The sequence below is a fragment of the Electrophorus electricus genome, chromosome 6 (assembly GCF_041902795.1).
Source record: "Electrophorus electricus isolate QZ-2024a chromosome 6, ASM4190279v1, whole genome shotgun sequence".
NCBI lineage: Eukaryota > Metazoa > Chordata > Actinopteri > Gymnotiformes > Gymnotidae > Electrophorus > Electrophorus electricus.
This window is the reverse complement of record NC_137502.1, coordinates 16,649,168-16,664,522: the sequence shown is the minus strand read 5'-3', so window position 1 is coordinate 16,664,522 and position 15,355 is coordinate 16,649,168. Positions and strand designations below refer to the sequence as shown.

The window sequence follows — 15,355 nt, the reverse complement described above, 5'->3', positions numbered from 1 at the left end:
TAACAGAAGTATATATATATATGTGTGTGTCTGTGTATGTGTGTGTGTGTGTGTGTGTGTTTGTTTTATACTCCCTCTAGACTCACTCGTCTATGCTGGTGATATTTGTGGCGAGCCGCTGGCCATGTGCTGTGTTTAGTCATCTATTTGTCTACCCTGCTGTGCAAACCTCCTGCTGAAGCGTGTTTAAATGACTCCAAACATTTACTAATCTGCCGCTCTGAGTAGAGCCTGCTGCTCGCCTGTCCTCATATGGCAGCCTAGCTCCACGCGCTCCGGCCTCCTCCACACGGCCGGCAGGGTGACCAGCCTCCTCAGCGTGCTCCGCGGAGCGAGAGGAGGTAACAATGCCTCAGAATAGAGTGGATGTGAGCGCCCGATGCGTCATGGTGTAGCATCGAGCTGAAGTGCTCCATGCCTGTGATCAGCTGGCTGCCCCCATGTCCTCCTGGGAACGGTGTGTGGTCAGGTGTGGTCGGTCCTCCGAACACAGCCCGGCGCAAGGCCGCGATATTACAGAACAGAGACCTGAGTGTGGGGATGTGGTTAACACCACATGAACCCACAAAGAGAACAACCGTGCCTCCCAGCTACAGGTTGTACCATACACTCTCACTCACACACATGTGCGCGCGCTCTCTCTCTCTCGTGCGCTCTCTCTCTCTCTCTCTCTCTCTCTCTCTCTCGCGCTCTCTTTCTGTTCTCCCTGTTTCTCCCCTCGGGCTTCTTCTAGCAACTGCCTCTCCATTATTTAAACTCCGTTCCGGCACAGCTCAAGTGTGCCACTTAAATGACCATGAATGTACTGTAAGTAGCACGTACTGCGTGTATGACCAGGGAACGGCCGATCCATTAGTGACGGCAGGGCTACGGTCTTCAGCGCTGCTCCAGTGCACTGGCATCACAACCCCTGTTAAGAAGCAGACAGATATTTGGCTCCATGTGCAGATATGATGGAGTAAACAGGAAACTCTTATTTTGATTAAACGCAAGCCAGTTCGCATCATTATACTGTCTATATTTGTGGTGTGTGTGTGCGCGTGCATGTGCGCGCACACCTAAGTGCACGATGGTGTGATTAGATTTTGTGTGTGTGTGTGTGTCTGCGGGATCGGAGTTATATGACGTCTCAATGTGCTGTGTCCCTCCACAGGATATGAGAAGACATGTCATTATGACCCTGCTGGACACCGAGCGGTCTTATGTGGATTCTCTACGGACCCTGATCCAGGTGCGCCACCTGTCCCACACATCAAAAACATTTACGCTTGCGGAACACTTCGCCCCTCTGCCCTTCCCAGAGTCACCCACTGACACGCACACGGATTTAACAGCCCTCAGTTCTAGTGATTCCTTATTGCTTTCCAAAGTAAAGGCCTTTGCCACAGTATTTATTTGTTGAATAACGATGCACCTCAGTCAGGGTTACGGAGATGTGTGGGGAGGGGGGTGTGAAGTGTTCGCGATGTGTCAGACCAGCCCAGTCACTGGGAATACACAGATCCCATCATTCCCTCCTCGGGATACACTGTAGTTCGCTAAAAGCACGAGAAAGAGGAGAAATGAGGGGGGGGGGGGGAATGGATGCTAGAAGCACAGACAAACAGAAAAAGTCCCGAAAATGGAAGGCGCGCGCCGTAAAGAAACACTGCCACCTATTCCAGTGAGCGCGCTGGCTGCGGGAGTGTCGCCATGGCTACAAGGTACGGGGGGGCGGGGCTTCTGCGGCGGAACGCTGAGAGCTGGCCGAGCCACTGCGGCAGTGAGTGAGACGGTCCCCTTTAGCCAGCAGTGCCAGCAGCCGTCTACGCGCCCGCTGTGTTTCCGTTCCCAGCTAAATCAGGAGCGCTCCTCCAGCAGCACTTTCCATAAACACTGAATGGAGGTCATGTGACTCGGGCAACCACTCCGACTGCCCCTGGCAAAGGCCAGTGAAGAAAACGGCATGGCTTTGTGTAGTTTAGCTCTTATAACAAGGAGAGAGGGGGCTCTTGAAAGAAAAGGACAGAAACGAAAGGATGGCGGGTTAAAGGGGAGCGAAAATGGGCCTGAGACAAAACAAGAGGGGGAGAGCGCGAGCGCGTCTGATGGGTCTCAAGTCCCATGAGAGGAGGGAGGTATTTCCTTTCATCAGAGCCTGCGCCGGAGCAAGCGCGCGTGCGCGTTGCATAACCACGTAGCGCACAGACTCTTCTCTGCAGTAGCACGGGCTTTCCGACGCGTTCGCTGGCAGGTGTACAGCCAAGAACGCACGGCGACGGATGTCTCGCTGCGTCCTGCAGAGACTCTCGCGTTCAGCTCGAGCCGCATGGCTAAACGGTGAAATGAAACCTTAAACGCCGAAATGCTTGGCCATCCTTCTAGCCGCCGTTTCCCGGGATGGATGCGCGAACAACTGCGGCGCCTGTGCACGTTTCGCGAGCCTCCAACACACCTGAGTGAATTCCCCTGGAAGAGCCTGAATTCATTGTGGGTTTAAAATGTTGAATCTTGTCTAAATGCCTCCACCTCCTCCCCTCATCCTGCAGGGTTACATGAAGCCCCTGAAGCAGGCGGAGACCTCGCCCCTCTGCGACCCATCTCTGGTGGATGAGATGTTCTACCAGATCCCCGAGATCCTTGAGCACCACGAGCACTTCTTGGAGCAGGTGCTCACATGCGTCAGCGACTGGCATGACCGCCAGACCGTGGGCCACCTGCTCCTGCAGTCGGTGAGTGTCCGCACACACGCACCGGCCACGGCGGGAAGGAGTCGCTCCGCTGGGCCGAAACGGCGCCGCCGTTAAGTTCGGGGTGGTGCTAGTGGAAGCAGTGTTTGTTGCTCCATGAAAGAGGAAAGAGTGTTTAAAGAAGCCACTCACCCTGCCAAATGCATTACAAGATGGCCTTTCTCTAAGTTTAGAAAAAGCCTTTGGTGAAGTCATTTATCTCTAATTAAATCTGCCAAAAACTGGGGGGGGGGGGAAGTTTCATGTAATTCTGTTTTCTCAAAAAAGAGCCTCTCTTCATTATTGATGATGTCATCAGTCACGGAGTCCTCCAACTTTTGCTCTGCAGGGAGGATCGTTAGGCAGTAATTAGGAAGCGTTGTGGGCGTAATGAGTGCAGGCGCCCCTGGCCTGGAGCACATCGATGGCCGGGAGGTCCAGTCAGGCTGGCGTGACTGTCCTGTTCGCTGCCTGTCGTAAAGTCCAAGGGTTTCTGTGTATTATTTCTTCCTGGTGAGGGCCATGGGGCCCAGCCGGGACGGGGTGGCCCAGACAGGCACCGTGGACGCCTCTGTGTGGCCTACAAGGACCAGTAGAAGCTGGAAACCCTGGTGCTGTTCTGTCATTTAGTAACACACACGTACATACACACAAGTATATGCCTGTAAAAGCAGACCTGAGAATATACAATACAGACCTATGGATATACACACACAAGCAGAAAATACATAAACACATGTAGGCTAACACACACACACAGTCGCATGCGTATCTCTGTTTCCTGTGCACGGCAAGCTTGCCCCTATCTCACACCTTTGAAAGCCTCCAGGACCTTCACTGAGACAGGGAGCTCTCTCAGTGAAAGCTGCATAGAGTTGGCACTGAGCGCAAGAACAACTCGGAAACTGTTAAGACTTGCCAGACATGTCTTTGTGAATTATGAAACTGACTGTTCCGTGGACTGGCGCACACGGACGGTGCGTGTAGCTGGATGGCAATCGCACAAGCAGTCTGAACCCCTTTTGTGGCCTGCTGGGTGTACAAAGGAGGCAGTAAGGAAAAAGATTATACCCCCTGCCATCTAAAATCTGTCCATCTCTCTCTCCTGTGCACTCGTTCTCTCTTTCTGTCTTGCCGTTCTCTTCCTCCATACCTTTGTTGGGTCTTGGCAGGGGTCTCTAATCTCCGTCACCTCAGTGGCTTTACTGTGGGGTAGCATCACCCCTCAGCCTCACAACAAACCCTCAGCACCGCTACCACAGAAATGCTAAAGAACAAACAAGAAACGAGTAGTTTTTATGTCTTGTGTATCTGTGTGTGTGTGTGTGTGTGTGTGTGTGTGTGTGTGTGTGTGTGTGTGTGTGTGTGTGTGTCGTCTTGCAGCTGAACTAATTACAGTTTGTTATTGCTCGGTGTAACAGTTCTCAGCGCTCCGCTGGTTACAGTCCAGTTATTCTGGCCAGGCTGCGGAGAGGACGAGGTTCCCGTCATGCGAGGGTAACAGGAGCAGTCCGCCGTGCAAGCGTGTAATCGGCCGGCTCGCGCGTCATCCCACGCGCAGTCGCTCGCGTGACGCCGCGTTCAAACGTGAGCCGCGCCGCTCACGGCATGAATTACGGAGGACGGGCGGATGAGTGAAAAGGAAGGAGAGCTGAATGCTTCGGTAGACGTGGGGGCGGAATGAAGCGCCCTGATTGGCCGGCAGATGGTGGTGTGAGAAAGGGCGTGTTCAATAACGCAACGATCCCTGGAGAACGCCGAGATCGGCCTCGTCTCTCCTCCCGTTCTACGGAAGGTCTCCAGTGCTGCTGTTCATGTCTGCTGATTCCCTCCCATGTGCACAGTCTCCTGCATGATGGATGTTAACGAGCATTCCATATGCCCTCTCCACATGCCTTCCCTCTCTCTACCTTTCCTATATTTGTCCATTCAGACATGCCTAAAAAGGTGTGTGTGTGTGTGTGTGTGTGTGTGTGTGTGTGTGTGTGTGGCTGTCCTTTTCCAGTAATTCCCAGTAAGTTTTCCTAATAGCGTTTGATGTACATCACTGCACAGCAGCCATTTACCGGTAGTTGACCCAGCAGCCAGCTCACACTAACCTTCTGCGTCCCCTCATTGGAACGGTGGACCAGTGGTCACCAAGCCTGGACCTGCAGATCTGCCCTCCAGCAGAGTTTAGCTCTCATCCTGTTCGTAGAGCTCCTCCCCTGGCCAGCTCCATCACATCCTTGACTTCAGAGGTCCTTGACTGTCCAAATAAAGTGTGATGGATTTCGGTTGGGGTGAAACCTACGGAAAAGTAAATATCCAAGTGTAGGGTTGGCGACTTCCTCTATAGAGGAAACGAATGAGTCTGCTGACACGGATCCCTGGCAGATGTTTGAGCCATGGCTTACACTGATGGTTACTATTCTGTCTCCTTTCACAGTTCTCCAAAGAAGTGCTGGCCAATATTTACTCAGCGTATATTGATAACTTCATGAATGCCAAAGACGCAGTGAGGGTTGCCAAGGAAGCCAAGCCTGCGTTTATGAAGTTTTTAGAGGTAAGCTTTTCATGAGTGAGTGAGGTGAGTGAGTGAAGTGAGTGAGTGAGCTTCCATTGGTGTTCTTGAAGGCAGGCTTTTCCCATGGGATTCGCAGTGGGAAAGGAATGTAGAAAGGCATGGTCTCTGGAGCTGTAGGATTCAGCAGTGATTGATAATTACATGGTCTTTTAGCAGGAAACATTTTATGTTATTTTCTCTTTGTCCTGCCATCCTCTGAAAGGAAATGGAAAACTCAAGCAACTGTTTTTCATCTGATGTAAATTGAAAAGCAACAATTTATAAAGTAGCGGTTTGGAAGATAAACTGAAGGTTTTTAACAGAAGATGTATTTTGTTGCCTTTTCTTTACTTTTTCCATGTGTCCTTCTCTTAGAGTATTAAAGTGTATTGAAGCTCACAATATTAAGTCTCTCATAACAATAACAAGCTTCAGCTGGGTTTGTGGCACGCCACTAAAACAGTTTTGCTGCCCCCTAGTGGCAGCCTCTCAAATTAACAGCAATGACGTAGGCACTGGGCTGCCTTAGCAGGCCTTACTGATGTTTTACTGCAGTCTTAAGGGGGATTTCTCCAGTCTTCAGGGGGATGGCTTGAACATAGACTCTTTCCCCATTGTTCTCTCTCCATGGCAGCAAAGCATGCGGGAGAATAAGGAGAAGCAGGCACTAGGGGATCTGATGATCAAGCCTGTCCAGCGCATCCCACGCTATGAACTTCTGGTCAAAGTGAGCAGCCCACTGAGTCTCTCCGCCTGTCTCCATCACCAGTATCTCTGCCTGTCTCAACTCCAGTCTCGCTGCCTGTAGTTCTCATCATCAATTCTTACTTCCTTGATGAAATCATCATCTTGTGAAATTTTCAGATTGGCTAGTAAGAAGTAAGAGGTTTTTGTGTTTATTGTGTGTGTGTCAGGATCTTCTGAAACACACTCCAGAAGACCACCCAGACCACCCCTTTCTGCTGGACGCTCAGAAGAACATAAAGCGATTGGCTGAGAGGATTAACAAGGGCCGGCGTAATGCGGAGGAGGTGGAGCGTGAGACACGCGTGATGCAGGAGATCGAGGCCCACATAGAGGGAGTAGAACACGTAAGGCGCGCACACGCACAGATAGTGGAGCATGTAAAGCCTAGTCCACGTCAACATGGATAAATTGGAAAACACTTCCGTTTTCATATATTATGCCAATTCATCCACACAGAAACGGTGCTTACCATCACTGAAAAAGCACCTTTTCAAATCCACACACCAAAGGGGGTCATTCTGAACAAAGCAGCTTCGGTTTTGTAGTGTGGATAAGGGGAAACGTAGCGTTGAGAAAACACTGGTCATCATACTATAATGCTCCGAAATAGCAGAACCCGTCACCATGCTGATTACTACAGTAGGTGTTTTCATTTCATGTTGACATGCTTGACTTCTTTATCTGTCCGGACAAAGACGCGCTCTCTCTCTCTCTCTCTCTCTCTCTCTCTTTTTTCTGATGGCTGTTGTCACCCGCAGCTACAGCATGTAAACAACGTACAGTGGCGGAAATGACAGTGGAGTCATATGTCAGCCACTCACACATGTGCTGGTGTTTTTGTGTTTTCTTGTGGGAGAGGAACCTTTGGAAGACAGACTGAAAACAATAATGCAGCCAAAACTCCGAAAACAGTGTTTTCCAGTTTACCCGTGTTGGACCAAGAAACACACACTTAAGAGACTTGATAAGCTGTTGTTGAATAGAATGGCCAAATAAGGGGAGAATGTGTTGAGAGATGGTTTGGTAAAAAAAAAAAAAATCTGACAGGAAATTTTGAATAATGCGTGTTGTATAAATTAAAAATGAGAATTTAATCACAGTAGCATGATTTTAATTGGATTGTATCTAATTCTTACTATTGAAATCTGAAATGTCATTACTTGTGTCTGTCATAGATTAATCTGTCACCCTTTTGATTTGTAGTACTTTTACCACAAATACCAGAGCTATTTTAAACATCTACACAGGTGAGGTAGCTAATAGGATGATGTCATTTCCTCTCAGATCCTGCATCCTCAGAGGAAGTTCCTGAGACAGGAAATGGTGATGGAGGCGGTAAGAGAGGCCCAGTCCTTCAGTCAAGAAATGAACTCTGGACAAGACATCAGTTCAACATCGGGCTCTTTCTCTCTAACCCTCCTTCGCTCTCGCTGTGTGTGTGTGTGTGTGTGTGCGTGTGTGTGTGTGTGTGTGTGTGTAGAAAACGGTCGGTGGGAAGAAGGACCGTTCTCTGTTCTTGTTCAGTGACCTACTCATCTGCACCACTTTGAAAAGGAAGTCAGGCTCTCTGCGCCGAAGCTCCATGAGTCTGTGAGTTCCTCTGTGTACCGACTAGGCTTCAAGTGGGCAGAGCGCAAAGCAGATTTTGCTCCATGTTCTTTGGTGAAACTTTGCTGAAGCAGTACATTCATTTTCTTTGCTAATGATTCCGATAATGTAATAATTCAGCTTTAAAGTTGTTGTTCTTTGGTATTGTGATCCACCAGTGTGTCAGATATCCTGAACTGTGTTTAATTTGTTCGTTTGTCCCAAACCATTTCAGATATTCCGCTGCTAGTGTCATTGACACCTCAAGTAAATATAAGTTTCTGTGGAAACTGCCCTTGGAAGATATAGAATTAGTGAAAGGTAAGCCTTCCATCTGCACCAGTTATTTTGGGTGAGAGTAACTGAAGCATTATGGGAGGTGTAGTTTTCATCCTTTGAATCATTTCCATGTTGAAGGTGCCAATCAGGCTACCAACAGAGATGCCATCCAGAAAACAATCAGCCGTCTGGATGAGGACCTTAGCACCCTTGGCCAAATCAGCAAACTATCCGAGACCCTCAGCTTTCCACACCAGGTGAGTTTTACGCACACACACACACACACACACACACACACACACACACACTCTGATCATCTTTGTCATTCTCTCTTTCAAGCCCCACCCCCCCCCAAAAAAAGTGAAAGTGCACAGGTTATGTTTTGTGATTGGTGGGAAGTTGGTGATAATGATCAAATGGCCTTACTCTTTTAAAAGAAAAAATAAACTGATAAATATTAACCTCTAGCTGCCGGTGATCAGGGTTGTGGCAGGCTGACCACACTGACACACTAAAGATGCGCCAAATCTCCTACCGGCTCCGTTCCCCTCTCAGAGTCTGGACGACGTGATAAAGGATCTGATGGCGTCGGTGCACAGGGAGCTGGCTGAGAAGCAGTCTCTGGCCTTCAGCATGGCCTTCCTGCCCACCAAGTTGGAGCTGACCACGGCGTCTGCCGACGGCTCCTTCGTCTTCGAGTTCGGGAGCCCGGATGCGCGCAGCACCTTCGAGCAGGCCTTCGAGGAGGCCAAGAAGAAGCTGGGTAAGGATCACCTCCATCACGTCCACCGTCACCTCCGTCGCATGCTTCTCTCCCCACACCCCCGCCTGACCCATGGCGCCTCGCTCCCTCCCCCGCAGCCATGAATAAGGACCAGTGGGACCCCGAGTTCCTCAAGGCTATCCCCATCATGAAGACGCGCAGCGGCATGCAGTTCTCGTGCGCCTCGCCGAGCCACAGCTGCCCAGAGGACACGTGCGAGGTGTGGGTGTGCAATAGTGATGGCTATGTGGGCCAGGTGTGCCTGCTCAACATCCGTCGTGAGCCCACGGTGGAGGCGTGCATCGCCGTCTGCTCCGCGCGCATCGTCTGCATCGCCGCCGTGCCGGGCCTCAAGGGCAGGTGAGGCCATCCTGCTCTGGGCAACGAGGTCTCCGAAATCGCCCTCGAGCCTTCTCTCCGAGTCTGCGTGGGTTTTGGGGGCCATTTACATTTAGTTTCGGATTTTGTTAGGCCTGTACTGACAGGATTCTGAAATCTGGCTATATTGCTACAGGACAACAGGGCACAGGTGGTGCGTCTGGGAAGCCATGCTGCTTATGTTTGTGTGGTTCTTTTCCTTTGGTTTTGTTTTTTAAAGCATCTTTTTCCGGTGTCCCGACCCCACAGAGAGCACGCAGAGTCGCGGCATTCTGCCGTGGTCGCCGCCCCCTCCAAGCCAAACCCCGCCCCCTCTGGCCAGCCCCAGCTCCACATCTCCATCTCGGGCTCCTCCCTGGAGCTTAGCGAGCCCCACGCCTCACCTGTGCCCGAGCTGGTGCCCTTCGACAGCGACGATACTGACGACGAAGACTCCCCGAGCCCTTCGTCCACACTGCAGAGCCAAGCCTCCCACTCCACCATCTCCTCCAGCTACGGCAGTGAGTCCACACGCTCACCCCACACCTTCCTCCTCCTCGTAGTCATAGTCCTCCTTGTCTCTACTGCACTGAGGCAATGAGAAATTAAATGTAATTAGGAATAATGTAATTTTAATAATTCCCTAATGGATGTCATTAAAAGCCTAATTACTAACAAATTAATAGTCATTGTGTGCATGATTATCATATGTAAATTACTACCTAATATAATGTAATGACGATTCCTTCACCCAGTAAATTAGGTTCTGTTTTATTTAACTATATTTGGATGCTTGGTACAGTTTTTGTTATTTTGTGGCTGAGATGGCGATCTGAATTCCCCTTTGTGGGAGGCGTTAAAATATTAGCCATAACTATAAGCGCATTTCTGATGAGTATCGATTCCTGTCCCCCAGACGATGAGGGGACAGGCTCGAAGGACATGGCCGCCGAGACCACCAGCTCAGAGGAGGAGCAAGAGTTCAGCGGGGCGGGAGCGTTCGGGCTGCAGGGGCTCCGCGCCGACAGCGCCGTGGACGGGCGCGCCATCCGGCGCTCCAGCCGCGGCTCCTTCACGCGCGCCAGCCTGGAGGACCTGCTGAGCATGGACCCCGAGGCCTACCAGAGCTCCGTGTGGCTGGGCACCGAGGGCGGCTGGTGGGTGGCCGTGAGACGCCCGCGGCAGGGGCCGTGCCGTTTCGCCAGCTGTAGCTTTAGTTTAGCCGCTGTTCCGTTTCTGCATTCCCGCTTGCCTGGCGGTGTGGTGATGGGATGAGAAACGCCTGACCAGCCAATACGTAACAAAGAGGGCAGGGTCCTCAGCAAAATCACTCAATTACCGCGTGACTGAGTAGGCTAAGGTTTGTGGTTGTCTTCGTTTTTAAACATAAATGGTGAACATTCGTAGTCTGTGTATTTATTGATTCCCAAAACAATAAAAATATGGGGTTTTTTTTTTTATATTAACAAAATAAAAATGAGTTTTAAAGCCCCTTAGCCCTACAAGTGCTCTGCATAGGTGAGAAATTCTTCAACATAGAAAAGCATCGTAGGTGGCTGCTTCATGAAACTGGTTAAGAGAATACTGTGTAAAAAAACAAATCTAAAATGTCAAAAATAGAAAAAAAAGAGTATGTTCAAACTTTCGACTAGCAGAGTATGTGAGAGACAGCTACACACACAAGGAGATGGTGGAGTGGCCCAGCTGTGTGAGCTGTAGCGTCTGTGAGAGTTAGTGTCTGTCTGTGTGTGAGCTGTAGCCTCTATGAGAGTTGTTTGTGTGAGTTGTACAGTTCAGACAAATGAAGAGATCTGTCTGTAACACTGGCCTTCTCCCTGCATGTTTCCAGCATCCATGTGTACCAGTCCTCTGACAACATCCGGAACAGGAAGAACAGCATGAAGATGCAGCATTCTGCCGCCATCTTGTGCATTCTGTAAGCTACCCGGCGTGAACGGCTCCACGGCCTCCGTGACCGCCGCTGACCTCTAATGACCCAACAGACAGTAACAATTCCCTGCTCTCTCTTCCCTGTTCAAGGTATCTTGACAACAAGGTCTTTGTGTCACTTGCAAACGGCGAAGTGATTGTTTATCAGAGGGAAGCAGGTAAGCCCGGCTTAGCTGTAATGACGGAATACAGACCTGATGATCAGCGTGAGTTGGCAGGTTATTACTGTTGCTCATATTATTACTATTATGCATTGCGTCATTACTTACACTCCACCCTTCTTCTCTTTCTCACTCTCTCTTCTGCCCTCCTGCTTCTCTCTCTCTCTCTCTTTCTCACACACACACACACACACACACACACACAGGTAGTTTCTGGGATGCTCAGAGCTCGCAGGCATTGTGCTTGGGTTCCCCGAGCGGTCCCGTCACTAAGATGGTTCCAGTAGCAGGCAAACTGTGGTGTGGCTGTCAGAACCGGATCCTCATTCTCAACACCAGCACTTTAGCACAGGAGGTAAGCCTGACATGCACAATAGCTGCCCCTGTGATGAATTGGCCAAGGCAGTGCACCTACAAACTAAGATGAACAATTTTATGCTCTTATGAAGAGTTACTCTTTTGAATAACTGCATCACATGACACAACTCCTGTGTATAGTGTGTTTTAGGCTACAGTCTGTCAGCCCCACCTTTTTTCTTCCTGTGTGTGTGTGTGTGTGTGTGTGTGTGTGTGTGTGTGTGTGTGTGTGTGTGTGTGTGTGTGTGTGTGTGTCTCCAGCACTCCTTCCAGGTGGGGCAGGACAGTGGACGCTCTGTCACCTGTATGGTGAGCTACGGCCAGGGCGTGTGGCTTGCTCTGCAGGGGAGTGCCCAGGTTCGCCTCTACCACGCTACCACCTACGAGAGTCTCACCGAGGTGGACGTGGCCCCTGCCGTACATAAGATGCTAGCAGGTAGGAAAGGAGTCAGAGAGAGAGAAAGCGCCAACTGTTAAAAGGGCCTCCATCACATCCTTTTTCTCCATCTCTCTTTCATCTGATCTTTTTGTCTGTATCTCTCTCTCTCTCTCTCTCTCTCTCTCAGGCTCAGATGCCATCATCCGGCAGCACAAGGCGGCGTGTTTGCGCATCACGGCTTTGCTGGCCTGCCGGGACGTGCTGTGGATTGGGACGAGCGCGGGCGTGGTGCTCACGCTGCCTGTCCTGCCCGTGTCCTCTGGCGGAGGAGCAGGGACACCACGCGTGCCGCTCCTGCCCATGGGGTCTGCCCACGGCCACACCGGCCACGTCCGGTTCCTGACCTCCATCGAGCTGCCCGAGGGCTTCGACGTCACCTTCCCCTCACAGACAGAGCAAGGTGTGTCGGTGCACTCGCTGCCCCTGTAGGTCAGGAAATGGAAGTACAGTGTTAGTATGAGTGATGCAAAGCGAGGGAGGATTACTCCTCCCTAAACGCCAGTTGTTTACAGAATTTGGGGACTATTTTATTACATAGTGTGTTCATATAAAAAGGTTGTCGAGTGCAATTTCTGTGCTGAGTTTCTTGCTTTCAGGGGTGTGCTGTTTTTCCGTTCTAACCTCCATCCGTTGCAGGGAACCCGGCTCAGAGCAGCACCAACGGTGGCAGCAGTGGGGCCCTGCAGAGAGTGGACTCCACCCACCGCCGAGCCTCCACCTTCCTCCCCGCCAAATCCAACCTGCTGGTCATCAGTGGCGGTGACGGCTACGAGGACTTCAGGCTGACCAACAGCAGCGAGACCGTGGGGCGAGACGACAGCACCAACCACTTGCTGCTTTGGCGTGTGTGAGGCTCCGCCCCCTCCCGGACTATGTCCCACATCTTGAGACCGGCCCCGCCCCTCGACACCAGCCGCTGGCCGCGCGCATTGCTCGTCCTGAGACCCTATCACACCGACCACCCCCAGCCCCCGGCCAGCCTCCAAACATCTGTTGCTCGAGCAGAAGCCTGCTGTCCACGTGCATGAGAATTCCAGAAACTTGAAAACAACACAAAAAAAACAGGGGGTTGCTTTTATCGTTTTTGTTTTGTTGTGTGATCAGTTGTTGAGCTGTACTCTGTCACTTTTGTACCTTGGTGTAAGAAGTGAGTCATGCTCTGCTTTTGGTGTTTCCTTGTGGGCTGATTACATGTAGTGTTAAGCCTGACACAGAAAAAAAAGCCCCACAGGTGAAAAGCGACACTGTTCTAAGAGGTTTCGTGAAGGAAGTGGGGTGGGTTGCCGGTCAGAGGAAGAAAAAAAAGAAGAAAACAAAGATTGACAGAATTAAGAGAAAGAAAGATGGTAATGTTAATGGAAAGTGTGAAGTGAGCTTCTACGAGCAGATTGGTCATTTCCAGCGGCTCCTGAGACAAAGGCTACAACAGACGAGCATTTGGACACTAAAGCTGAATTGAGGGTAGATGGAGGTCCCGGTGGGGGCAGAGGAGGAGGGGGGGGGGTACGTTCAGGCCCCTCTGCTTCTCTAGAGAATAGCCAGCACACCTTCGGCACCAGTGTGATCAACTACTGTTCCCTCACACTGTGACTGCATTCAAAAAACGAAGATGCTTCTGCTTGGCTAAGCTGCCGAGCGTGATACGAGTTTATCTATGAGTAACCAATGTGCAATATAAAGATAGGGTACCTACTAAAGACTATATCGTATGTACACACACACACACACACACACACACACACAAAGCGCAAGGCTCTCTCTTAGCCCATTTGTGAGAGTAAGCAGTAGAATTAAACATATTTGTCCATCACAGTCAGCTTCTTCACACAATCACATATAATTTGTTTTATTATCTACTTATTCTTTTCCTTGAGTTAAGGTGGAGTTCAGTCATGTATACGGAGAACAGCAGCAACTTTCCAACAGCTGTTGGGGCAAATAAAGAGACTTTGTGTACAGTATTTATGTTTTTGATTTTAGTTCAGTGTTTTACAGCACTTAATTTATAATGAGAACATTTTTGTTTTTCGAATTTCCCTTTGCTTTATCTTTCCTGAGGAAGCTCTTGTCTGGTGGACTAAAGCCATATGCGTCAACTCAGACCCACTCATGTAACTTCCTGGTTCCACTCCGGTCACACCACTGCAGACGTAACACTGACAGTGTAGTAGCTGTTTTTCGAGTATTCGGAGTTTTAAAAGCTTATTTTGGCTAGAGGGCTAGACTTGCTTCCTGAAAAGTCCCCTCCGTGCGTGGAGGTAAAGATCCAGTGACAGCTGAATTTTCATGCTTGGTCACTGTTGCGTGGGAGGGTGAGAGTATAGACAGAGGTGTCACCTCACTGAGTCTCACGGGACGGCGTGAATTGACAGTTGACTGTTTGTTTATTTAGCAGACACGCTGAACACTAATCTTTCAGATGGGATGTTCGGTGTCTGCAAGTTGACATTTAGTCGTGCAATCTCTTTCGTTTTGAGTGCGACACCGAGACTGAAAACAAGTGTGCAGTTGCACGCAATGAGAGAGAGTGCACGTGCGCACGCACACACACACACACACACACACACACACACACACACACACTCCAGCCTGGCAGCTTAGCTCAGCAGGCTATGGGTAGTGCAACTCTTTGCTTCTGTTTGTTATAAGGTTGTTGAATGCGGCCTAGCATGTCTGCCACTTCAGTGTGTGGAGCTCCTTTCCAAACACAATACATACAAATATACTTAATCCACTTACTTCATTTAAAAAAGCTCCATGGTGATGATTGATGTTAATATGGTCCCTGGCCCAAGACAAAGCTATTACATAACTAATGACTGATATTCACAGATTTTAGCGTCCTGTTTGATCTAGTCAGTATTTTAAGGATGTTTGTGCCAAGAAGGTTGTTCCGTATCCCCAGATGAGCAACAAAACCCAGAGCAGAGGTCCAGTCAGACTTGGAAGCAGACAAACTCCCTGTCATTTCAGACACTTATTACGGATTACATTCTGACAATTATATTTCCATATGACCGAGTGACCATCAAAAATATGTTAATGAGCAGAAACAATCTTTTTTTTTCTTTCTCTATTCCAAAGCTACCAGCATTCCGTCTCAAATGTGTGTAAGTAGCCTTCCAGCTGGTTTTGTGAAAGAAGTCAATGTTTATTGTAAATATTTGATATATATTGCCTTATTTTCTGTACATAGTGCTCCCACTGTCCACAGTTGTTGATATGAATCTGATGGCATATTTTTATATACTTATTGCAGTTTGTCTGGTTTTTGTTTTTTGTCCATCCTCACGCCCACCTTCAGCATGTCTTCTCTGCTGCCACATTTAAATTAGAACTATATAGCATTTTAGAGAGTCGTCTAACCTCTCTACAGGTCACGTGACAGTCCTCCGGGTTTATTTTCCTTGTTTATGGTTCTGTGGGTTTCTTTGCAATTAAAAAATTTTTACTGGTGCCAGA

At 49.6% G+C, this 15,355-nt stretch overlaps 1 protein-coding gene across 9 annotated transcripts in view; it reads left to right on the top strand.

Annotated features, from left to right (window-relative positions):
* arhgef17 (Rho guanine nucleotide exchange factor (GEF) 17) overlaps positions 1-15,355 on the top strand; it is a 55,615-nt gene extending 40,260 nt beyond the window's left edge. For 3 of the 9 annotated variants that reach the window (XM_081715835.1, XM_035525037.2, XM_081715834.1), the window contains 19 exons: positions 1,154-1,231; positions 2,529-2,711; positions 5,137-5,253; positions 5,888-5,980; positions 6,168-6,344; positions 7,285-7,335; positions 7,481-7,590; positions 7,823-7,908; positions 8,005-8,123; positions 8,422-8,629; positions 8,728-8,989; positions 9,257-9,507; positions 9,903-10,143; positions 10,836-10,922; positions 11,027-11,154; positions 11,304-11,452; positions 11,716-11,890; positions 12,021-12,293; positions 12,530-15,355. In XM_081715835.1, coding sequence (XP_081571961.1) covers positions 1,154-1,231; positions 2,529-2,711; positions 5,137-5,253; positions 5,888-5,980; positions 6,168-6,344; positions 7,285-7,335; positions 7,481-7,590; positions 7,823-7,908; positions 8,005-8,123; positions 8,422-8,629; positions 8,728-8,989; positions 9,257-9,507; positions 9,903-10,143; positions 10,836-10,922; positions 11,027-11,154; positions 11,304-11,452; positions 11,716-11,890; positions 12,021-12,293; positions 12,530-12,744 — 3,003 coding nt within the window. In that variant the 3' untranslated portion in view covers positions 12,745-15,355. Of the gene's footprint in view, positions 1-1,153; positions 1,232-2,528; positions 2,712-5,136; positions 5,254-5,887; positions 5,981-6,167; positions 6,345-7,284; positions 7,336-7,480; positions 7,591-7,822; positions 7,909-8,004; positions 8,124-8,421; positions 8,630-8,727; positions 8,990-9,256; positions 9,508-9,902; positions 10,347-10,835; positions 10,923-11,026; positions 11,155-11,303; positions 11,453-11,715; positions 11,891-12,020; positions 12,294-12,529 lie in introns of those variants that run through there. The other 6 variants (XM_035525034.2, XM_081715838.1, XM_081715836.1 and 3 more) reach the window with 5 other exon arrangements.